The sequence below is a fragment of the Aureobasidium namibiae genome (assembly GCF_000721765.1).
Source record: "Aureobasidium namibiae CBS 147.97 unplaced genomic scaffold scaffold_20, whole genome shotgun sequence".
NCBI lineage: Eukaryota > Fungi > Ascomycota > Dothideomycetes > Dothideales > Saccotheciaceae > Aureobasidium > Aureobasidium namibiae.
The window spans coordinates 297,191-320,152 of NW_013581189.1; the positions used below are offsets into that span (position 1 = coordinate 297,191).

Here is a 22,962-nt window from a genome sequence, read left to right on the forward strand (position 1 = left end):
GTGGGGACAGAAACAGCAGTGACCGCATTCAGCAAGTGCAGCGGCAAGGTTCCAAGCTAGCCCCGGCCTTTTCAGCAGTTGCTTGACAGACGTTTCAGCCAACTTGATGCTCCATCCATGGGCCTACCTGAGTTATCTGCGATCAGGCAGCGACGCCTACCTCGAACTCGCCAACCGGATTGACTAGGAGATGAGTTCGCCCGCGACTCTGGCCGTACGCGCCAGCGGCCATGCAGACGACTCAGACCAGTCCGACCTGTCCACTCACCAGCCACGACATCAACAAACAAGTAAACAATCCACCCGGGACCTCCCCGCATACCACTCCGCCAGCGACCATGACTCGGGCCACGCTGAAGACTACGACTACTCGGACCACGACGACCAAGATCATCACAATGCACCCTCCCCTTCGCATGACGATTTGTACGATCAAGACGACTCAGACCTTCCGCCGTTACCCATGTCCACCGACCCGAGCCTCCTTGGTGTCACCAACGCCCACAGCGACGTCTACGATGAGCGCGAAATGAGGAGAAAACTCATGGATGTCGAGTCCAGCTTTATGCCCGACCTGTTATCCGCTCGTGTCACACACGAAAGATCCGGCGCCGACGATACCTACCTCAACATCAAACACCAACAAGGCAGCGACGTTCCGCCCATCCAGGAGCAAACCGAAGACGACATCGATGAAGATGACGCCGAGGCTGAGGAGGACGCTGAGGATGAACAAGAAGAGGAGGAAGTCGCGTCAGTCACCTCTGCCCCAGTCATACAACCCTCGTCCCCAGCTGCTGCTGCCGCCGAACGCTCGTCAATGCGCGCCGAACCCGTGCGACGCTCCTCCGAGAATGACCACGACTTATCGACTGCTTTTACCAGACTCACCTTGCGATCCAACGCCTCCAAAGACGCTGACCAGCGAGCCTCTCCATGGAGCGTGGTACACCCCTCTTCGTCCGAACACCGCATCCTCTCTTTCTCCTCCAGAGAAACCGCACAATCGTCTAAAGATTCCCCGCAGGCGGGTCCATCGCAAGAAGTCGAGCATTCCTTCCTGTCCATCACTTCAGCCTCGACCAAGCCAGAAGATGTCCCCTTGCCGATCTCAGATAGAAGCTTGCTCGACTTGGGAAGCCTGCACTCTGCCTCGTCGCGTCTACAAAAGAGACCGAGCTACGCCTCTCAACGGAACCCCAGCCACCTGTCGGCCATCTCAAACGTCGACACTGAATACTCAGCTGGTGACTACGCTCTCCAGACAGGTGGTGCCATTCCGGAAGACCAGTCATTCAGCCACGGCCGTCCGCTCTCGCGCCTACCCAGTCTTGGTAGCGTCGTATCAGCAATGTCCAGAGACAGCGAATCTAATCCTCCTCCACTGAATCGTGGCAACTCGGTCCTGGCAAGCATTCGCGCAGAGCGCGCTCTGGGTAGCTTGGAAGAGGAGGATAAGATATCGATCGCTTCGGACCCCATCACTCCCCGTCCGCCAGACGGGTTCCAATTCCAAGCTCCCACAGACACCATCATTACCAGACATGTGCAGAACATTCAGGTTCCTGACACCATCGCAAAGGAATACCGACAGCAAAACCGCCCTATCTCCCCTGACAAGCGTCCAGCGTCTTCTGGCAATATTTTGAACTTCAGCAACCGTCCGGGCAGTAACTTGACTTTGAAAGAGCAGAACAGCAAGATAGACAAGCTCACCAAGGAGAATTTCGACCTCAAACTCAAGATTCACTTCCTCGACCAAGCCTTGCAAAATCGTTCCGAAGAAGGCGTCAAGGACATGATCAACAAGAATGTCCAATTCCAGACCGATCTTGCAAACGAGCGAAAAGAAAGCCAATCCCTGCGCCGCAAAATACGTGATCTCGAGAAAAGGCTCAAGCAGTCAGAGCTGGATTTGGCAGAAGCCCAGAAACTTGCACAAGAAGCCGCGGGCAATGGTCACGAAGAGCTCGAGTATGAGATTCTTCAACTCAGCGAAGAACTCGATAGAAAGACGGTACAGATTGCCCACCTGTCTGCTGAGAACATGGCCAAGGAGGTTGAGAAGCGTAAGATGAAAGAATACATGACTGCAATGAACGAGAGACGGAGCTCCGAGCACGATTACGTCGAAGAAGAATCCGTGAGTACTGTCTCAGACGTTCGAGTGAGACCACAGCACTGATACATGTGTCTAGGAGATGTGGAAAGACCTGCTTACAACAGAAACTGCTCGTAGAGAACAGGCTGAAGAAGACATCCGCAAACTTCGCGAAGAAGTAATCATGTTGAGAAGTGAGAAGGCTTCGGAAGCAAGTAGAGGACTCAACACCAACAGAATGAGCAAATTCCGATCGCAATCTACAGAATCAGAATACCTCGACAGTCGCAGCGGTGCCATCTCAGCTTCGAGCTCCACCCTGGTCGACCAACTTCAACACGAAAACGCAGAGTTGCGCCGCGACCTCGGTGCCCAAACATCCATGCTCACATCACGCAACCGCGAGAGAGAACGTCTACAGCAAGAGATCGAGGACTTGAAGTTGCTTCATCGCAGAGTGGACGGTAGTCGTTCGATGACAGGCGACAGCATCTTTGATCGTTCCGTATCTCGACAGAACCAATATCAGCGATCTACATCCCGGACCAGCGGTCAGACACAAGCTACGATGAGTGATGCCGAAAGAGACGGTTATGAACAGCGAGAAGGCATCCTTCGCGATCAGAACGCTGCACTCAGACTGGATATACAAGACATGCAAAGACAATTCAACGAGCAGACTGAGCTTATCGCCGAGCTTGAAGAAGCTGTACAAATATCCGAGAATGAGCTGGACGCGGCTGTCGAAGATCTGAGAACAGTACAAAACCAGCGCAACGACGCAATTCAACAGTTGGAGGCTGCCGAACTGGAACTGGAGCACATCAAGGCTGAACACGAGAAACTCAGGATGGAAGCTGTTAGTGCCATCGAAGACTTAGAGGATAGCCTCGACAAGACAGAACAAGGACGTGAGCGCATCGCTTCTGATCTCAAGGATCGCGAGGACGATTTCAAGGCTCTGCAGCGTGAATTGCACAGTCTCAATGACAGTCTTGTTCAACTGGAAGATGATAGAACGGCAGCTATGAAGCGTATAGAGATGCTCGAGCAGGAGCTCGAGGATGCAAACACCGACCTGGACGAGATGGAGAAGAACTTGCGGGAGACTGCACTGAAGAACAGCCGGCTTGATGTTCAGGCAGAATCTCTGCATAATGAAATCTCCTTCCTGCGTGAAGAGCAAGAAGCAGACAAGATCAAGATTGGCGATCTGGAGAACAACCTCAACGCTGCCCAGCAAATGATCCAAGATGAGAAGGAGAAGATGCAGGAGCTCGAGGACAGTCTTGTGGAGGAGCGTCGTCAGCGTGAGATTGTTGACAACCAGTCTAAACAGGATGTGCAAAAGATGATTGATGATCTCAACGACGAAAGCGCGAAGTCGAGAGACGAAGTCAGAAGCGTCAAGCAAACTCTTCGCCAAGCTGAAACCGAGACCACAAAGTACAAAACCAGACTGGAAGAACTCGAGACTAGTCTTAGACGAGTGCTTGGGGACAGGCGCTCTAGTTGGCTTCAGGAGATCCAGAGAATGCAGGACGAGCTGGAAAACACTATGCACGACCTCAAGGAAGTTAGGTCACATCTGGCCGAAAAGAACCACCTGCTGCGCAACAAGGACCAACTCCTCGAGAGCAGTGGTTTAGAAAGCAAACGACTGTCCGAGATGCTGGAGAAAGAGCGATCTCAACGCCGTAAAGATCTTCATCAGTTCGAGCAATCTCAACGCGGAAGCTCCACCAACGCACGTATGATGGCTCAACACGAATCCCGTGCTCTGGATCTGGAAACGGCTCGTAGTCAAGATCGTCGCAAGATGATGCAGCTTGAACAACAATACCGTGACCAACTTGTAGATCGTAATCAACTGCTCTACACCCTCTGGACGAAGCTCTCAGCCCTCTGCGGTAACGAGTGGTCCTCTCATCACAGCAGCCTCAATGGCGAACCCGCATCTGCCGATGCCATATCTCGCAACCTCCAACCCTTCACGCGCAACATTCTCTCCGCAATCAAGGCTCTTGAAGCCCTCATGTCATCCTGCAAATCCCAAATCCGCAGTATCGAAAAGAACCTCTACAAAGACTATCAAGTCCTGGAGCAAAACCTCGAGGTCCGCATCAAAAGGATAGACTTGCTAGAGCGCGCAGTCAAGGAAGCCCAATTGACCATCGAAACCCAAGCACAAGAATCCGCCACTTTACGCTCCCAGCAAAACATGAATCGATCCTCCAAAACCAGCATTGAAGAAGTCACGAAACTAAAGCAAGAGGTTAAGATCCTCCGAGCTGAAATCCGCTTCCACAAAACCAGTGCTGGTGGAGATAACAAAGGCAAAGAAGCCGAGAAGAAGGATACGAGTAATCAATTGACGCCGAGAGCCAGCATGGCAAATTCCTTGCTCAGACACCATTCTAGCTCTGCTATTGAAACGCTACAGCAAGCTCCGGTGGCAGCGAATGCAAAGAACCCGAGTATTGTTCTCGCTACTCCGCCCTTGCAGCCCTCAGAGCAGCGATGGATTCACCGTCTCAAAGAGCTGGAGAGGAGGCTCAAAGCCGAGCGAGAAGGCAGATTGCTCGATCGCAAGGGAGCGAGACAAAGACTCGAGGAGAGGGACTCCCAACTCGAGGATCTAAGAGGGATGCTTGAGAGGGAAAAGGATAGGAGGGGTAGTTTTGGGGCCGAAAGTTGGGATGAAGGACAAGAGGAGGGGAGAGCGTCGAGGATGAGTAGGGTGTCGGGGAAGACGAGGGAGGGTAGTGTTGATTGAATGGCCTTTCTGTGAGTCACGATAGAAATGCGAAGAGAGGAGTGGCAAGCAGAGGAGAGGGTGTAATATTAGATGTTCTTGGGTTTGGGCGCCTTTTTTCCTTCTTTCTCTCGCGATCCTGTAAAGTGTGGTTTATACATCTTCATCAATTCTATACTGAAGCCTTCATATGGCTGATATAATGCTTTTCGGAACATATCTGATGTCGTCGATCTAACATGTGCAGTCCATTTATTGTATGATAATTACTATGCGGTCACTAGAGTGTAACAGTAGATGAGCAAAGCGAAGACTCGGGTTCACGATAGTGATGGGTGATAGTGTAAACCCAAAGGAAGGTGCAGGGGAGTTCTCCTCAAGGACATCGGATAGCGAGTTTTTGATCGAGACTTTTGGCGAGTTCAAGGAAGGGAACTTCAGCGCTGGTGCTGCAACCTGTTTTCAATGATCATTGCATCAATGAAATCTTGTTTCCCATTCAGAACGTTGAAATAGATGAGGCTTTGGATAGAAACGTCGTAAAGAGGTGAGGGTGGGAGCAACAAACAGACTTGATAAAGTGCACCGAGAAAAGGTTAAATATACGAATCTCAAGGTCCGGATCCTTAGGACACAGATACCAAAGGTAATAAATTGTCTTGAGTTCTATGAGCAATTCTCACATCCCAGCAACAGCGAACTGACGAACTTATATAAAAACGGACAATCAAGTATAAGCAAAGAGAGAAGAAAGGATGTATTTATTCTTTTGTTCTTGGGAAATGACAAAACAGGAGGTGTAGAGAATATCAAACTCACCTATACTATCAGAAACCTACCATACAAGCACCTCAAACCGGCGAAAGATAAGTCCATATCAGCATCATCAGCCGAATCAAGATCTGAGACAAGAAAAATCTCAGCAGAACAGTGGTCAGCGAAAGTTCCGTCTGCCCGGTCACCAGGACCGCGACATAGTGCATTGCAAACACCAGTTGCAACGAGTTCTGACAGAATTTTCGCTGCGCGAGTCAACACTCAGCGGTCGAAGCCTTGTGGTCAGCTATAGCCTTGTCAGCCCATCGCTCGTAATCGCAAGTATCTACATTCAAGACATGGCTGTTCGGGTGGTTTTGAATCTCAGGGGCAAGGGTATCGAACACCTCTGCCGAGACTTGACCGTAATATCCACTGTCGAGCTTTTGCTGGATTTTGGCATCGACGGCCTTGCGGCGAGAATCCTTGAGGCGATTGTTTTCGACAGCGAACTTGAATGCTTTGAAGTTGTCGTTGGCGTCAACAGCGGAAGTGAGGCGTGAGTGGCGGCGGTCGGCCCAATCGGCACTAAGACGGTCAGTGTAGTAGTCGATGGTTGTCTGAGAGGCGCCAACCAACTTGACAAGATCGAGGAGGGTGCTGTCAGGATTTTCCCATAGGTTGAGAATGGTGTTTATGTGATGGTATCTGTAGTCAGAGAGCCATAGCATGAGCTTACCCATAAAGTCATATGCTGCCCAGACTTCCGTGGGGTCTCTGGTACCAGAGTTGAGTCTGACTTCTACTGTACCTGTTTCAGGGTCGGTATAATCGTCGTTCTTATCGTCCTTGTCGTCCTCGTCATCTCCGCCGTCACACTCATCGCAATAGTCCGTCGTCTGACTCAGATCGACTTCGTTTTTCTCTTCCTTGTCGGCCTCGTCGTCTTCGTCGTCCTCGTGGTCCACGTCATCGATTGTGTCTCTGTCTGGTTTGTACAAATTCGTCAGATTGACGGCCAGATAACGAGCATCCCGGCATCTGTCACCTCTGAGGTTGGGATAGTGGCGCACGAAGGTTTTGATGTCGTTGTACCTCGAGAGTACACGAAGCATGCCGGGAACATTTGCTTGCTTCAATTGGTCGGTTATCTCCAGGCGTTTGTCTTGGGAATCGTCCGTCGTACCCGAAGTCATTCGATTGACATACGTACGCAGATTCTGGAGAAACACATATGATAGGGAGCCGATCCATTGATTCTCCCTCATACTTTGGTCGTACTTGTATACAGCGGAGCGTCTTTGGAGACCACAATCAGGATGGCCATTGAACGGTAAGATTGGGATTCTGGAGCAGGTCAGTATCGAATCAAAGAGACGTTCCAGAGCGGCAAAAGCACCAAACATCCCAAGAGAAGTATGGACAGCGGGCTTTCCCTCGCCATTTCCAAAGTGAATGTGAAGACCGGTATTTTTGTTGTTGGCAATACAAAACCCAGGACCCGAGAATGCCTCCTGCATCCTCTGCATGAACGAGAATATTTCGGTTTGAGCATCCCACTCGAAGGGCTCCCCGGTGCATGGATATTTCTGGCCGAGTATACAAGGTGTTGGCTTGGTGAAATTAATAATCCTGGACACAACCTCCAAGTGAAAGAATTCCGAGCCTTTTGGGACGTGGATACGCTCATCTTTGTCGGGCTGAGCGCTCATATCTTCGGTGATCTGCCACCCTGCGTACCAGGTTTTCTCCTCAGAGTAGCGGCGGTGATCCCGAAGATTGTTGATAGGCAGTCTCCAAGGGTGGGCTTTGTTACACTTTGAGCAGTCTGAGAGGACTGGTTTACACAAAGCGTTCGAAAGGTGTCTTACAGGGTCGATACCACGAGTGGCGTATATCAAAGCTTCTAGCTCGATACCGGTTGTCATGTTCGTCAGAATTGAAGGTTGTTCGACCGAGGGCTGACCAGCAGCGCCATCGAGATGAGTAGGGTGAGACATTTGTGACGAGTTCGGGAAAAGTAATGAAATCGGGAACTGCCACCTGAGAGCCGAGATGGGTCAATTCCAAGTCATAAATCAAGATTATCAGATTGGTGACAAAGAACATGAATGAAGTTGGAAGATCAAAGGAAATATGAAAGAAGAACAACCCGAAAAAGTCAAGGGAACAATTGGAGATGATTTATAAGTACCTTCCGCTTTGTCGAGAACAATGTATTCTCGCTAGAAACTCAAGCCATGATTGTTGCTTGAGAAGGTGTCCCGATATACCAAGTCGGCGGTGCTTCCATACGTGGTTTGTGAGTTTGTGATGCTGAAGAATGCATGTTGTATGTTGGACAATCGACCTGATGCCGACTCGTGAAGTGTCGTACGCAAGGGAGGTCATTATCAACGAGGTACCGCTTCATCCTCGAAGCAATTGATACTAATTGTCTCGATGACGTCTTTGTTTCTGTATACCGACACTGATGGAGCGAGGTAGAGAGGAAATGTGGGATGTCCACGACATAAGAGGGGACGTTCGGAGCAGGTCCTGGTTTTTTGTCGGGGCGAATTGATAAATGGGAACAAAGAAAACAAAGGAAGGCGCGATGGTCAGAAGTCGCAAAGCGAAGCCACATTGTTCGCACATTCCGCGTATGTCCTTGCGAAAAGAATCCAACCCAGTGGAGAGACGATATCGATTGCTCGAATTGTCCCATAGGACCGCTTCTAGAGAGCCCTGTCCAACACACACAGTTTGCAAGATGGCGTCGGTATCTTCGAGCGAAGATCTGTATTGAAAAATCGGACTCTGATTGTCTTTTGGTAAATTGCTTTCAGGGCCCCTTGATGTCTTTACCAATATTACACTTTTATCTTCCAAGGTTCGCTCATCCAGAATGACACAATACCTCCTATCCATACTCGAAGGGATGTCCTTTGCATTCTGCAAGAACTGGGCGATATCCTCTGGTTGCAGATTTTTGAACGGTGTCTCAAACCGAGTTGTCCAAGGTGGGCGGGATGGTGACTTCATGGGACCTCCACCTCGAGGGATGGCGACTTGTCCTTGCTTTCGTGCTTCTTTGGGACTGAGTCGAGCTTCATCGCGATATTGCGACCAGTCTTGTGTGGTTATCACACATAGGTCTTCTGGAGCATCGGGTTCGCCTGCGTATGTTTTGACCAGAAACTCGTTGATGAGCTGTAGTGTTATTAGACTACGATCAGACAAAGTTTTCGCGCCACCTACATCTGGCTCAATATTAGTGGTGCATATGACGGGAATCATTGAAAGCGGCGCAGGAGGCCAGGTTGGATAGTGCGATCGTTTCAAATCTCAGGGAGAGCTCGCGCGCCAAGGATGTTCTGGAGCGAACTTGACCGGCTCCTCAATCATGATGAAAACTAAATCGTTAAACATGTTGCACAGTTCGAAAGCAGTGTTGGAGATTCCAGAGAGAACTTAGGCAAGCGTTGTTGGTTGCAGGTGTCAATGAATAATTATCGAAATAACAGGATTTCTACAGCATCTCAAAGACATTTGTCTTGAAGCACAAAGGGTGATTATTGGCGTCACTATTTCTCATGAGAAAGCATACGAGGGGGGACTTCATTTTCATTGGGCTTATGGCTACTAGCGAGTATGGTCCAGAGAATGCAGGGAAACAAAGACCTTTACAGGAGACAAAGAATGTAATCAAAAGTGTTCGTGCGATCGTGTACTCCACGGAAAGCCTGTGTTGACAAGCGAAGATAGCCTCAGAGCTGTGAGAAAAACAGGAAAAGACAATGATATCCTGTGCGGATTGCTGTTACGAGGGTCTTCAGAGCTAAGGCGCGCTTCAAGGCCCAGTACCAATTCAAGTATGGTGACGGAATTCTGGAGTGAGAGGTTGACGTTTGAACTCTGCTCTTTCAAAGCGGTCTCTCGTGGAAAACATTCAATCAAGCAGAATGACTGGTTGGCAGAACTTCTCGAACTTCGACAAGTCGTTCTTAGCGTTCTGGCGTAGTACTTCATCTAGGTCGCCTTTTAAGATCTCCACGCCCGGTTTCGATACAGCGTTGGATCTCGAGGTCGCACAGGAAAATACACGAGGATGTGGCAATCGGTCCCTGACACCCAGAGTCCGCATGTTGTTTGATTTCCTGTAATCACAAATCTTCTTCCAAGCTTGGGGCAAATCCAGTTGGGCATTGTGGCGATCACGGAAGTATGTAATTTGGTCCACGGACACGCCACACGACTGCTCGTACAGCTGGTTTACAACTTGGTAGTACACAGGTTGAGGCTCCTCGATGACGAGAAAGCTTGGAGTGACTGGCTGCACTGCTCCACTGTTGGCAGGTCCATATGATGACGAATATTTGTAGGTCCCAGACGAGGATCTCGGAAGGATCGGTCGGTAGCGGCGAGCGTGAGTTGTTTTTGCGAAGAGATTCTTCGTACCAGAGCCTCCTTGACGCGTGCTATTAAGCCGCTCACGACTGCGTCCAATGTTATCCTTCAATAGAGTAGGTTCTACTTCTATCTTAAGCTTGGGCTTCTCGTCAAATTCTTCATCATCGTCTTGGTGATCGTCGGTCATTATCATGTTGCTTTCCCTGTGGTTTCCACGAGAAGACCAATAGTGGCCACCTGATTTGGCTTTCATGTGCGTTTCGAAGCCACGGCTCCCTCCATATGCGTCTTTCGTGGAGCGACTCATAGCAGCAGGTTGAATCTTCAGAGCAATCGTATCAAGGTCTACCTCGGCGTCGAAGTGCTTGCGCAGAACAGGCGCCAAGGTGTCCCAAAATTGTTCGATGGTGACCAGGCGTTTCCAAACGAGAGGAGCACCATTGTGATAGTCCAAATTTGGCCGGACCACTGTTGGGAATTTTGTGAGATCTGGTCCAATACATTCACGCAAGAGATGACGGTGAGCTGTCGCGAAGTCGGTGAATGAGTTTCCAGGATAACGTTGGTTTGCCCACTCCAGAAGCCGGTGGTCCTCCGTGGACTCGACTGTGGGCCACAGCCTGCCTAATATGTCGCTTCTGGCTGCGACACGGCTAAGTGGTGGTGGCTCGCCAAGCCTGTAGTCAGCATGAGGACTCCAGATCCCAAATATGCGAATTGCTTTAGCGGCCTGGATGCCTGCCTCAAGACCACCTGACCACATTGCGACTGCTACAAAGTGACCAGCCGTCCACTTGGTTATTGTGTTGCCGTGATCACTGACGCATCTCGTCACGGCCCAGGTGTCCTTCGAGACCGCAAGAGGCTCATCCCACATATCATGGAGACCCTCGAAGTCTTCAGCGGGTGCTGGGCTCGTTAAGTGCGAAGCTTGTTTCTCAGATCCGTCCATACATGAACGCTTGCCAGAGCCTGACGATGTTGGTTGGGAGGCAGACGTCAGCTCTCGTTTGGCCATGCTACTCAGCAAATAGTCAGTATCATTGCTTGATTCAGTAGTCGTTGCGCAGCTGATCATACTTCTGTGAACGCAGGACAGGATCTTCAATCAAACGAAGATCTTGGAGGCGAGAATGATAGTCTACCATTCGGCAGGTGGGCTTACATGAGACTATTATAGCTTTGCCGTTCTCAGCCAACTCTTCGTGATTATCACCAGTTCCATTGGAAGCTATCTGGTCAGCAATTAAGCAAACAGCATTGTCATCGAACTCCAAAAGCAGACTCTATGCGAGACGTCGAAGCTTCCAACCTGATCCACGTGATATCAGGACAGTATATCCCTGGAAAGGTGAATGAGATCGCTGTCAGCGGAATCAAGTATGTGCTCAAATGGCATTTCGAGTGTATCTCGACGCAATGTCCAGGAGATGCTGGAAGTATCTCTGTGGGTTTGCTGATTACAAAGGCTAAGCCGACACCGAAACACGACAATCAAGGCACCGTCTGTGATGGAGGTAAGAGATGAATGGAACGTGTTGGATCCAGAAGCTGTGGAAAATATCGTGTTGCACACTCGGGAGAACTCCTTTCAGGAGGAGGGGGGTTGAGTGAATCTGCTTTCCAACAATTTTGCACTACGTGTTGAGCGATTATGTGAGCCGCTGTCAACGGAATCTCGGATTATTATTATCATTACTTCGTGGTCCGTAAATGTCATTGGCCTTTGTTTGTCTTCTGTGAATCTGACTGGCTCAATCGTCAGGATACTCGTCCTTGATGTTGCTGACGAAAACTTTGTTCTCTTGATCCCAACGTTTGAAGTAGCGACCAGCGAGTTTTAGTAGTTGTGCGGACGGTTCTTCCTCAAGTACCATAATGTTCTCCTCTGCTACGTAGCGAAGGGACTCATCTTCGCATCTGTGATTGTGTTAGTGTTGGTCTTACATATCTCACCACGTGAACTTACATTATGTGGTAGAAGCTCTGTTCGCGGCCGCGCGGAAGGTCTTCTACTCGCATGCTTTGAATCCAGAACTCGCCAGCCTGGCAGCTAGGGTCCCATCCAATGATTGCCCCCACATAGCCGTAGCGGACATGCCTGAATATTTGTCCTACCTTGTACTTGACTAGTTGTGTGCGTCCGTCACGCGGAGTGATTGGATTCGCGTTGGAGTCTGCGACATGGATCTGTTCCAGAATCTGCGCTAGTCGAGCTTTTGCTTCCACTCCTTCTATCATAGGCAAAACATAACGCTCGAAGAGCACAGCATCGTCAAGCCAAAGTCCATCCTGAACATAGCCTTCGAACCAGTTCACGATCTGGCTAAGCCAATGTTGATGACGGTCGAAAAGCTCACGATTCTTTCGGGCGTCGACCTGACTCATGGAAATCAGACTCCATAGAGCACAGAAAGCGATATTAGGAGTTTCCCAGCCCGGCGATGGCCTGTGGAATTGCATGGAGCCGATAATGTTAACACCGGTTCTCAGTACCAAAGCTCGAGTATGGGCTCGCGTCAAGCATGAATATTGACTCTCTGGAGTGTTGTAGTGTGGCATCTGATTGAGCATGTCTCGCATGGCTTGTTCGGTTATAATCTCGTCATTATCAGAAGGGTTCATCCATACGACACCATCGGGAATTTTGTGAGTGGCGCGAGTGTTCTTGATCGAGGGTCCGTACGGCGGTTCGAGTACAGCGTGAATCTTGCCCGGGAAGTTGCAGGGCCAGGCTTTGAGACCAAGCCGTGTTGCTACGCAGCAGAAGATGACTACCGACTGCATGGGTATAGAAGATTTGTCGGTAGGATGTGTCAGGACGTGTGTGATGAAACGGTATCGCATGAGACTGAATGCTTCTGGTGAGCAGCCCACAAGCTGGTGCTCTCTCAGATACTTTGAGATAGCGACTGCTTTCTCTGTGTGGATCTTGTCGCGCCAGTCCGGGTCCGAGGACTCGATGGCATGTGCAATGTCGTCCAACTCTTGCTTCAAAATAGACAGCTCAAAGTCGCTACTGCTGCCTTGGATGAACAGATCGAAAGCGCCCAGAGCTTCTTCAAGCGGCGGATAGTCCTGCCACTGCATATAATCCCAGATCTTTACAGCCTTGAAGCGATGTAGTAGCTCGAGAACAACGCCACTCCAGTAGCGGCGGGCAAGAACATCCTCAGCGTCGTCCGGCGTTTGTAGTTGAGCCAGCAGCACATCTTTAGCATCGTATGAGTAGTGCTCGACAATCTCGTGCATGCGCGCCATTCGGTTTTGCTGGCCGCTCAGAAGGTTGTTGAAGATAGCCAGGACCTCTTTATCTTGCGTGACCTTGTCGGCGTATGCGCGCTTCCACTCTGTTTGCGAATGGACATTGTAATCCGGCAGGGGTCTACCTTGTTGCTCTTCCCAGTAGTTCCAGCCCTCGCGGCACCAGCGACGCCATAGCGAAGCGGTGTTCGAGATCTTGTATAGTCGTTTCGAGCTTTGTCCGAAGCTGGTGGCCGATGATGCGTTCAGGTGGAGAAAGATGTTGTGAATCAGTTCGTCGGGCAGATCAAGTAACGATGTGGTGGCCATGTTGACGAGCCGTATGTGGTAACTCGGTGAAGTTAGACAGCAATAACATTGAGAGAACAGAGGGAGGCCTTGATGATACAGCGGCGTCTCGCCTTAATCGTGACGCGATAAACTTATTAGCCTTTCGCAGAAGCAAGACCGATGACGACCAAAACTGCGGAGCGGCTTATCACCGGTCTCCCGGGCTATTCACGAGTCTACAGTATTTCCAAAACGCTTCTTCATCTTTAACTCGTAAGGCCATCACCATCACTTCTCTACAAGCAGCGGTCTGCATGGTCCTCGGGTAGCCTGTATCTGAGACTCGCAACTGCACAAGAGTGAGTCCCAGAGCTCCCTGGGCACGCCACAGTTCGATTACACAATAGTTAGTATATAACCCCTTACGACGGGCACACAAGCACGTACGGCCACAGTCAGCTGAAAACTGGGCATCCCGTCCGCTCTGCCATACATAAGCAGTTGAACGGCAGATTAGTACTACGGTGGGTGACCACGTGGGAATCCCTGCTGCTGTACGTTTTGCTCCTCGTCATCGTGGTTATGTTTTTGTATCTCTTCGTGGTTTGCAAGTCTCTTGGTGTCAGGTATCGGCATAAACATACTCCGCTCTCCTCCACTGCAAGAGTTCGCCAAAACCGTGGGCTTGACGTATCCGGCTGCTCGGCTCGCCAGAAATGGATTAATAAGGTTGTCTCAGTCAAGTCTTGGCTCGTAGGATTCGTGTAAGGTAAGAGCCGCTTGAACACAAATTGGGGGTCCATCGCAGTTCAGAGAACTTGATAGGCCAGGGGGATACATTCGTTCAAAGTCTATTATTGCCACATGCCCGTCTCCTTCATCTCTTCCTGGTGAGCATAGAAAGCAGTTCTTAGGAATGCTGTGGAGAAACTCCTCATCTTGCACTCTGCGCTTGTGACGGTTCGCCAACCTGCGCCTGTGCCTCTAAGCTAGACAGGAGTGTATGAACATGTTCTCTGATAGGTCTTGGACTTTTGGTTGGAGAGGAAACTGTCAGCGTGTCTAGCGCCGCGTCTGGATCAACAAATTCTAGGCCCAACGAACCTATCTTTCTCCCTATTAGTACATACATGCGAGCCGTCGGAAACACATGAAGAAGACGGCTTCCCGCATCACAGTCCTACCGTCCTGTTTCCCCAACACGCCCGCCCCCGATGGACGTCTTTGGCTACGATCACGGTCTTCCTGATCTTGATCTTCCAAAGAACAACGACTGTGATGCGCTTGGACAGAATAACAATGTCCAAATCGACTCGCCGCAACAATGCTCGTCCGACTTTTACTACTCGGCGCCTGTGCCGGTCACGATACCAACATTCCTGAGGCCTGTCCCTAGTGTTCTGCTGGAGAACCCAATGAACTTGCTTTATTACCATTATTTCATCAACTACACAGCCAACGTTCTGGTAACTCACCAGTGTCCTTCCAATCCTTTCTCGACAATTCTGCCACAGCTCGCCCTCAAGGACGACAATTTGTTGCGGCTTCTGTTGGCATATGCAGCTTGCCACAGAGCTCGACTTTTGCGACATGCTGAACCCAAGAATCGCATCGCAACATGGGTCACGCCCGTCTTCCCGTCCTTGCGTGGAGCGCTGTCAGGGAATGAACAGATCTCAGACTCGGCTTTCGGGTCCTGCGTCATGCTGGCATCTCTCACTCAATCATATCCTCTGGCCTTCGACTTGCCCATTTCCTGGCAGGAGCATCTCAGCTTGGCACGACGCTTGTACGGTCTTCGACTCAGTCAAGACAACATTCAACGAACCAGTGCAACATTCTTCTTTGGCAGGTGGTTTGCATATCTGGATACCTTCGGAAGTGCGAGCAGCGACACCTACCAAGGTGCCTGGTACGAGTGGTCACGCGAGCTCAAACTGGCAGAAGACACCCCTGAACTGCAATGTCTGGCCGGCTTCACCACCAAATCATTGGTTCTGCTTTCGAGGACTGCAGAACTCGCAAAACGCTGTGACTACGAGCGTCGCTTGCATGGAGAGCCCTCAGTACACACGATAACCGTGTCTCAGCAGTTGAGGATGAATCTCGAACTCTTTACGTTGGAAGTCAACCATACGCGCTATGACTGCGCATGCTCGGAATCTTCTACATCCTCTACGGAGGTCTACCGCGCGGTCAATGCCGCAATAACTCACGCTTCGCTGATCTACCTGCACCGCCGTGTCTACATGCTTCCATCTGAATCGCGACTAGTTCAGTTCTCGGTCAACGCTATTTTGGACGCCTTCAACGAGCTGAAAGGATATAACGCATTCGACACTCCGGATATCATTCTACCTCTTTTCCTTGCTGGCTGCGAGGCAAGGGATCCTGGGAAAGCTGTTGATGTGTTACAACGTCTGCAGAGTATCGAGAATGCTGGCATGGGACAGGTTGTTCGTGTCAAGGCTTTGCTACAAGAATGCTGGGATACCAACAGGGACTGGACTGAACTCAAGCACAATGTGCTCCTTGGCTGAGAGATTGCCTAATGTTTGGCACGGAGAACACGACTGCCAGAATTTATGAGAAGTAACTGCCTATCGCAGGCTCCTCCAAGAACATGTATGTTCATCACAGCGGAGCTATCTACGCGTACGAAGGTGATACAGATCGCCGCGCCGGTCAATGGCATGCTCGCGATGGGGTCTGAAACATCCCAAGCATGGAGCGTGACTCGCCTGAGCCGCTCAATAACTACCCGATACTGTCACAAGTTTGACTGGTCTCCGCTGCAGACATCATGTTTTGGAGCCCATCACTCAACAGCAGCAGCCAGCTGAGTGATGGGCTCCGCGTACAGACCCATGCAGGATGGCCAGCGACCCACGTGTGGCCATCCAAAGGCATAGATCGCAAACACAGACACATTCAGGGTTGATAATGAGATCCTAGAGGTCGGTTTATGTGTCATACAAACACACCACGATACAATCGGTAGACGGATCACAGAAGGGAATGAAAGAAGGAAGCTCAACTATATACATTAGAGCAAGAATAGACCATATTTTCCAGACCACAAATCATCTCCTCTCGTGGATTCTTGTCGCATACCATCTTGTACCATCTTAATCATCTATTCGAGAGATAGCTCAGGAGGGTAATGTTATCCATCACATCCATCAGTGTAAACGCCAAGACCTCTCGAAGCCGTAATTAATCGGACCTCCAAAACAACCATTTACAACATCCTCATACCGATCAGCATGCAGAACAATACAAGTCCACTGCGACAACTTTTCAAGCTCTAGGGTACTTTGATCGAGACCGTCAAAACGATGAATCAAGCCCCCAATTTCTCCCCCTCAACGCCTTTGGAGTACTCACTCTTCTCGCCCTCCAAAGCCGCTGAGCAACAACGATTAGCAAAAGACTGGACGTATGTTCACCAGTTCCTAAGCCAGAAATATCCATTTCCGCAAAAAGTACCCAGATTTGAAGAAAATGAAGAGACGTTAAAGGCGCTTTTGGCATTGGCGGCGTTTAATGAAAAAGGCGATGAGGGATGGGGAGGTTTGTGTGGTGTCGAGAGGAGTTGTGTGAGAGAATTGGAAGAGAGGGAGGTGAGTTTTGTGTCTTATCCTTGTCTTTTATTTCACAGAATCCGGATGGCTGTTCTCTTGTGACCGAAGATGGTAAGATTGCGGATTGGACTAACGACTACGAATCTAGAAGACACAAGAAACGACAGCCACACTGAACAACTCCCTCACCAGCTCCCTCATCACCAGTCTTTCCAGCCATGGGACCGCAGATCTTACAGCCCAGGCCACAACAGCAGTCACCTTGAACTTCATGACGACGGCAGCAACAACGCTAGCGACTGCGCTTATCTCCCTCTCAACCTCTCTTTTCGCCCTCCACAATCAGATCGCTGCAACTCAGACTCTTCAAACCTCTCTACTTGCCCATCAAACCACGCTCCGTAACGAGTTGCAAGACTTACAGTCTTCAGACTTTCAAAGCGAAAAGAATCTCCCTCAAAGGACAGCAGAGATCATTCGACAAACCAAACTTCTCAAAGCCAAAGTTGGCGAATATGACGAAAGATTGCGAAATGCATCTGCGTCTGGATCAGAAATTCCAGAAAGGCTGCTTACGGATGTCGAGGCTGCGAACGCAAATGCAGAAGTGTTGATGCAGAGGTTGAGAGATGTAGAGCAGAGGATAGAGGCCTATGAGGGGGTACCGCCGGAAGCTAGGGAGGCTAGGAGGGTGATGCAGGAGCTGAGGGCGGAGTTGGAGAGCTGGATCAGGAGAAGAGACGAGATGTTTGAGAGGATGGTTGGTGGACGGAAGTAGTTGTATTAGGAGTGTCTATCTGAACATCAAGGACCCCATGTGTAGCGTCTTGTGTGCCCTGTGCCATGTATACAGGGTGTGTCCTCCTCTTTTGATCGAGTCATTCTCGTTCATAGCTCGGGAAGCTGGGTTCGCTGCAAACGAGGTTCGTGTTGTGCCTAAGCGGTGAATTTAAGCGGCATCACTGCTCGAGTACTAGTCAACCTCATATATCACTCCAGGACCAGCTTTCTCGGTATCGACATTTGTTCAGACTGGTCGCGTGGTGTCGCAAAGGAAGAGTTGGGAGATCTCATCGAGGTGGATCCACGATCGAGGCCCGAGCTTTGACTCTCAAAACGTCATTGATGCGCGCTGCGTCTCTAGAAATCATCAAAGACAACAATTTGTCCCTGTCACATGCCAATTCTCTCTCATTCGTTTGTCTCTACAATTAATCGGTTCCAGATTTCATATTGCGCGCCTGCCAGCTCGTTCCATAGTCGTCACAACCGACAATGTCTGGAAACAAGGCCGCGCTGAAGGCTGCCAAAGTCGCCTTGGATGCTGAGAATTATGATGATGCTGTCACTCAATGCCAGATTGTCCTAGCATCAGATTCTCGAAATTACTTTGCGTAGGTGGCATCTCGCTGAGACGAAACACTGTGACTGACAGCAACTATAGCAAGCTTTTCTTGGGACGCGCATACCAAAAACAGAACAAACTAGACGATGCGGCAAAGACATACAATTCAGCTGCAGAAATCAAGCCTGATGATGCACAAGCATGGCTAGGTCTTTGCAATTTGTACGAAAGTCAAGGTGGTGTCAAACTTGACCAATATCGCGAAGCTGCTCTCAAGGTTGCCGAGATCCAGGCCGCTGCCGAAGACGCCCACAAATGTCAAACTACTATCAACAAACTGGTAGAATTCACCAAGGAACACGGGACGACTGCTCAGTACAAACGCGCCCTGGAAGCTCAATTACCTGGAAGCCCAATCTATGATTTCTTGGAAGGTCGTCTACCAAGCCCTTCACATACCTACACTCGCCTCATCGAAATCACCGAAGAAGAGGAGAAGCAACGCATCAACAAGGAAATTGGTGAGCGAAGAACAAGACTAGGAGCCAGGCTCAACCAAGTCACCACCGATGTCCGCCGAGAAGTCTTTACAAAGAGCAACGTTGAGGAGCTATATCAGAAGCTGATTGACTGGACCAACGACGATGAAGTCCGCCGCGAGTACGAGCAGAAGCTTCTGCAAAGAGCTTATGACACGTTAGTTGTTCTTACTGGTGATGCAAAGGCCGCAAAGCGCGAGCAAGTCATGGGTATCGTGCATGGCATGGTCATCATCAAGCATCCCTTCCTTCTTGCTTGGATTACCGAACTGGACTGGAAGGATGTTGCAAGCGTTTCTGATCTAGATGTTGGCGTCCTCAGAGAGTACCTGGAGTTCTTCCCCGAGACAAGTTTGGGCAAGGTGCTCAAGGCATACCTCGACTGCGAGATCTCACCGTTCCCTGCACCTCCCAAGGATCCGGAACAGAAAGAGGAAGTCGTTGAGCCCCCACTCAACCAAGAGGATAGAATTCTCTTGATGAGCGAAGGCCTCGAGGATGGCAGCAAGTCTGTTCTGGCACATCGTCTTGTTGCAGAGTACTACCTACACTTGGAAGAATACGAGAGCGCAGTAGATGTCGCCAGAACCGGTCTCAAGATGCTCGAATCAGAGATCAGAAAGTCTGGTCTTGATTTGCAGGACAACAAGGATGCCTTTAACAGCACACTCGCTACTGCACTGGTATACCATCAGTCACCAAAGAACCACCCGGAAGCTAGAGATCTCTTCAATGACATTCTGGCAAGAAAGTCCAAGCATACTGCGACTCTCATTGGATTGGGTTTGATACTGGAAGAGCAAGAGGAGTTCGATGAGGCAGTCAAATTCTTGTCGCAAGCACTGGAGCAGGACCCTTCTAACGTCCGAATCGAGATTGAGTCGGCATGGTGCGATGCTCTGCGCGGAAACTACGGCCCTGCTCTGGAGACCATGGAGAAGTGTTTGCCCGAGCTGAAGCTGGACGACCCCAAAGCACGAGAGCTCAGAGCACAGACACTATACCGCACTGGTATTTGCCTTTGGAACCTCGACACTTCAAAGACTGCCAGAAGAGACCGCAATGGAGCTTACGCCAGGTTCCTATCCGCAATCAAGACTAACGTCAATCTTGCACCCGCATACACTTCTCTCGGTTACTACTATGCCGATTATGCCAAGGACAAGAAGAGAGCACGTCAATGTTTCCAGAAGGCATTTGAGCTGTCAGGATCTGAGATCGAGGCTGCTGAGAGACTAGCAAGATTCTTCGCTGACCAGGGTGAATGGGACATTGTCGAGATTGTTGCACAAAGAGTCGTCGACTCAGGCAAAGTCAGACCTCCGCCAGGCTCGAAGAAGAAGGGTATCAGTTGGCCTTTCTCAGCCCTGGGTGTGGTTCAGATGACTAAGCAAGAGTACTCCAAAGCGATAGTTTCGTTCTTGTCAGCACTCAGAATCAGTCCCAACGACTACCACTCCTACGTTGGTCTGGGAGAGAGTTACCACAACTCTGGACGTTACAACTCTGCAAGCCGAACATTCATTTACGCTGAAGAACCTCACGATGGCATTTCTATGAACGTTACTGGCCAGAACTGGTTTACACGATACATGCTTGCCAATGTCAACAGAGAGCTTGGTGAGCATGATGAAGCTATTGCTGGTCTTCAAGAAGTCCTCACTGGTAGAGCTGAGGAGTTTGGTGTTCTCATTGCACTTCTTCAAACCTACATCGAGAAGGCTTGGAGGTGTGTAGAGACCGGCTTCTTTGGCCAAGCTGCTCACAGCGCAGTGCAGGCGATCGAGCTTGCTCAGAAGATCGCCGAATTGAGACCTCAAGCCTTCAATCTCTGGAAGGCAGTCGGTGATGCTTGTTCAATCTTCTACTGGATCCAAGATAGACTCGACATATTCCATAGCGATGTGACTAAGCAGATGCTGACAAAGGATGTGGATGTCAAAGAGTTTGGCGTCTTGTCAGAAATCGATGGAGTTGACTCGAAGGTCCTCGAGAGCTCAACAGAGGGCGACAATGCTGTTGCATGTCCCGAGTATCTGGCTCTTTCGCTACTCGCATACAAGCGCGCCATCTTCAGCTGTGCAAACGACGTACATGCTCAGGCTGTAGCTTGGTATAATCTTGGTTGGGCGGAGCACAAGGCATTCAGCTGCAGCGATGCAAAGGCTGGCAAAAAATTCCTTCGTGCAGCTGTCAGATGCTTCAAGCGTGCCATCGAGCTCGAGGCAGGAAACTCGGAGTTCTGGAATTCGTTGGGTGTCATCACGACCAGATTGAACCCCAAGGTTTCACAGCATGCCTTTGTCAGATCGTTGCATCTGAACGAGCGCAGTGCAAAGACATGGTGCAATCTCGGTGTTCTTTATCTCATCAACAATGACTACGAGCTTGCTCACCAGGCGTTCGGTCGTGCTCAATCAACGGACCCTGACTATGCTCATGCATGGCTTGGTGAAGGTCTGATTGCGCTGATGATGGGCGATAAGAAAGAGGCCTTGTCACATTTCACTCATGCTTTTGAGATTTCAGATTCTGCTTCTTTGATCTCGAAGCGTCAGTATGCTGTTTCGGTCTTCGACAACCTACTCACTACTCCGTCGGCTTCAAATGAGATTACTGCACTAATTCAACCATTGTTTGCCTTGGAGCAGCTGCATCGCCAGGTACCCTCGGATCAGGCGTTCAACCACCTTGCGTCCTTGTTCTCTGAACGCGTGGGCGACCATGGACCTGCTATTGAGATGCTTACAAGTCTTTGCACATCAGCTGAGGCTGACTACGAAGCCACAGAATCGCTTACCTCTCTCGGCCGATTCGCTCTCGCCAAGGCCGATCTTGCCAGAAACCAGCTTGCCTCGAAAGACTTTGAGTCAGCAGCAGAGAACGCAGGGACGGCCCTTGATCTCTCTGCCGAAGCTGATGCAAGTGGTTTGGAGCCAGACAGCAGACGTAAGGTTCGCTTGTCGGCTCATCTGACTGCAGGTCTTGCCGCATTCTACCTACAAAACATGGACGATGCCATTGCAGCGTTCAGATCTGCACTCGAGGAGAGCAACTCTGACCCCGATGTTGTATGCCTGCTCGTGCAAGTCTTGTGGGCTAAGGGCGGCGACGAAGAGAAGTCTGTCGCTCGCGATCAGTTGTTCGACTGCATCGAGAAGCACGACTCTCATGTTCCTTCTATTGTACTCCTTGGTGCTATCGCTGCCCTGGACAACGATACCGATACCATTGATGCTGTACGCGATGACCTCGCCTCTCTGCGTACCAACGATAGCATCTCCATCTACGACCGCGAGCATGTTGAACAAGTGTTTGGCGCCATTGCCGGTCTTTCTTCTGATGCATCAGAGTTGGATGCACTGATTGAGACGCAGAGAGCCATCATGCTTGCACCACACCAAAGCCATGGATGGGCGCAACTGACAGACTTGACCGAGGAGGCATATCCGGCACAAATGGCTCTATTGACATCGCAGAGAGCCGTGCCACCGTACGGTGATCTTGGAGCGCAGGAGTTGGCAAAGGCGTTTGCAGGTACGGGTGTAGTCAGAGACGCACAGCGAGCCATTGTACTGGCACCATGGGAGAAAAGCGGTTGGGAGACTTTCGCAGACGCGGTGAGGTCCGCTTGATATTAAACCTCAAAGTGACGAAAAATAAGTAATGGTTGAGGGAGGGAGTTATCTAGTTGTTTGCGCGTACAAACAGAAACAAGCAGAAGCCCAAACAACTCTGTCAAACCACCTTTGCGAAAATTTCCATCGACAGAGGTGTTGATCATCTGATTTGCCTCTGTGTAGATCGAACCATCCTCGTGATCTGCTTTCCCCAGCCTGTTCTCTCCCCAGCTTGCCAATCTGATAGTTCGCGACTGTTTCAACAACGTTGATAGTAGTTTGCTATTTCGAGGCTTTGGCTGGAGAATTGGGTTACATTTTACACTGTTCGTACGT

At 50.1% G+C, this 22,962-nt stretch overlaps 8 protein-coding genes across 8 annotated transcripts; 4 read left to right on the forward strand and 4 right to left on the reverse strand.

Moving 5' to 3' along the window:
* Positions 1-5,887: 5,887 nt before the first annotated feature.
* Positions 5,888-7,612, reverse strand: M436DRAFT_67188 (uncharacterized protein; the record flags this gene model as incomplete). Its single annotated transcript, XM_013568272.1, has 1 exon — positions 5,888-7,612. One exon carries the CDS (start codon positions 7,610-7,612, stop codon positions 5,888-5,890), a length of 1,725 nt encoding a protein of 574 aa, XP_013423726.1.
* Positions 7,613-8,042: 430 nt separating this feature from the next.
* Positions 8,043-8,891, reverse strand: M436DRAFT_67189 (uncharacterized protein; the record flags this gene model as incomplete). Its single annotated transcript, XM_013568273.1, has 2 exons — positions 8,043-8,804; positions 8,853-8,891. The coding sequence occupies 2 exons, from the start codon at positions 8,889-8,891 to the stop codon at positions 8,043-8,045; spliced, it is 801 nt and encodes a 266-aa protein (XP_013423727.1).
* A 652-nt stretch (positions 8,892-9,543) lies between these two features.
* On the reverse strand, positions 9,544-11,022 carry M436DRAFT_85406 (uncharacterized protein; the record flags this gene model as incomplete). Its single annotated transcript, XM_013568323.1, has 1 exon — positions 9,544-11,022. One exon carries the CDS (start codon positions 11,020-11,022, stop codon positions 9,544-9,546), a length of 1,479 nt encoding a protein of 492 aa, XP_013423777.1.
* Positions 11,023-11,758: 736 nt separating this feature from the next.
* Positions 11,759-13,577, reverse strand: M436DRAFT_76063 (YccV-like-domain-containing protein; the record flags this gene model as incomplete). The annotated part of the gene is made up of 2 exons (XM_013568324.1): positions 11,759-11,924; positions 11,974-13,577. 2 exons carry the CDS (start codon positions 13,575-13,577, stop codon positions 11,759-11,761), a joined length of 1,770 nt encoding a protein of 589 aa, XP_013423778.1.
* Positions 13,578-13,952: 375 nt separating this feature from the next.
* M436DRAFT_55700 (uncharacterized protein) lies at positions 13,953-14,306 on the forward strand (the record flags this gene model as incomplete). Its single annotated transcript, XM_013568186.1, has 1 exon — positions 13,953-14,306. A coding segment is annotated over one exon (354 nt), but the record flags the coding sequence as incomplete, so codon positions are not given.
* A 446-nt stretch (positions 14,307-14,752) lies between these two features.
* M436DRAFT_76064 (uncharacterized protein) lies at positions 14,753-16,078 on the forward strand (the record flags this gene model as incomplete). Its single annotated transcript, XM_013568325.1, has 1 exon — positions 14,753-16,078. The coding sequence occupies one exon, from the start codon at positions 14,753-14,755 to the stop codon at positions 16,076-16,078; it is 1,326 nt and encodes a 441-aa protein (XP_013423779.1).
* A 798-nt stretch (positions 16,079-16,876) lies between these two features.
* M436DRAFT_55618 (uncharacterized protein) lies at positions 16,877-17,900 on the forward strand (the record flags this gene model as incomplete). The annotated part of the gene is made up of 2 exons (XM_013568171.1): positions 16,877-17,170; positions 17,271-17,900. The coding sequence occupies 2 exons, from the start codon at positions 16,877-16,879 to the stop codon at positions 17,898-17,900; spliced, it is 924 nt and encodes a 307-aa protein (XP_013423625.1).
* Positions 17,901-18,397: 497 nt separating this feature from the next.
* M436DRAFT_85409 (TPR-like protein) lies at positions 18,398-22,641 on the forward strand (the record flags this gene model as incomplete). Its single annotated transcript, XM_013568326.1, has 2 exons — positions 18,398-18,516; positions 18,567-22,641. 2 exons carry the CDS (start codon positions 18,398-18,400, stop codon positions 22,639-22,641), a joined length of 4,194 nt encoding a protein of 1,397 aa, XP_013423780.1.
* Positions 22,642-22,962: the final 321 nt, after the last annotated feature.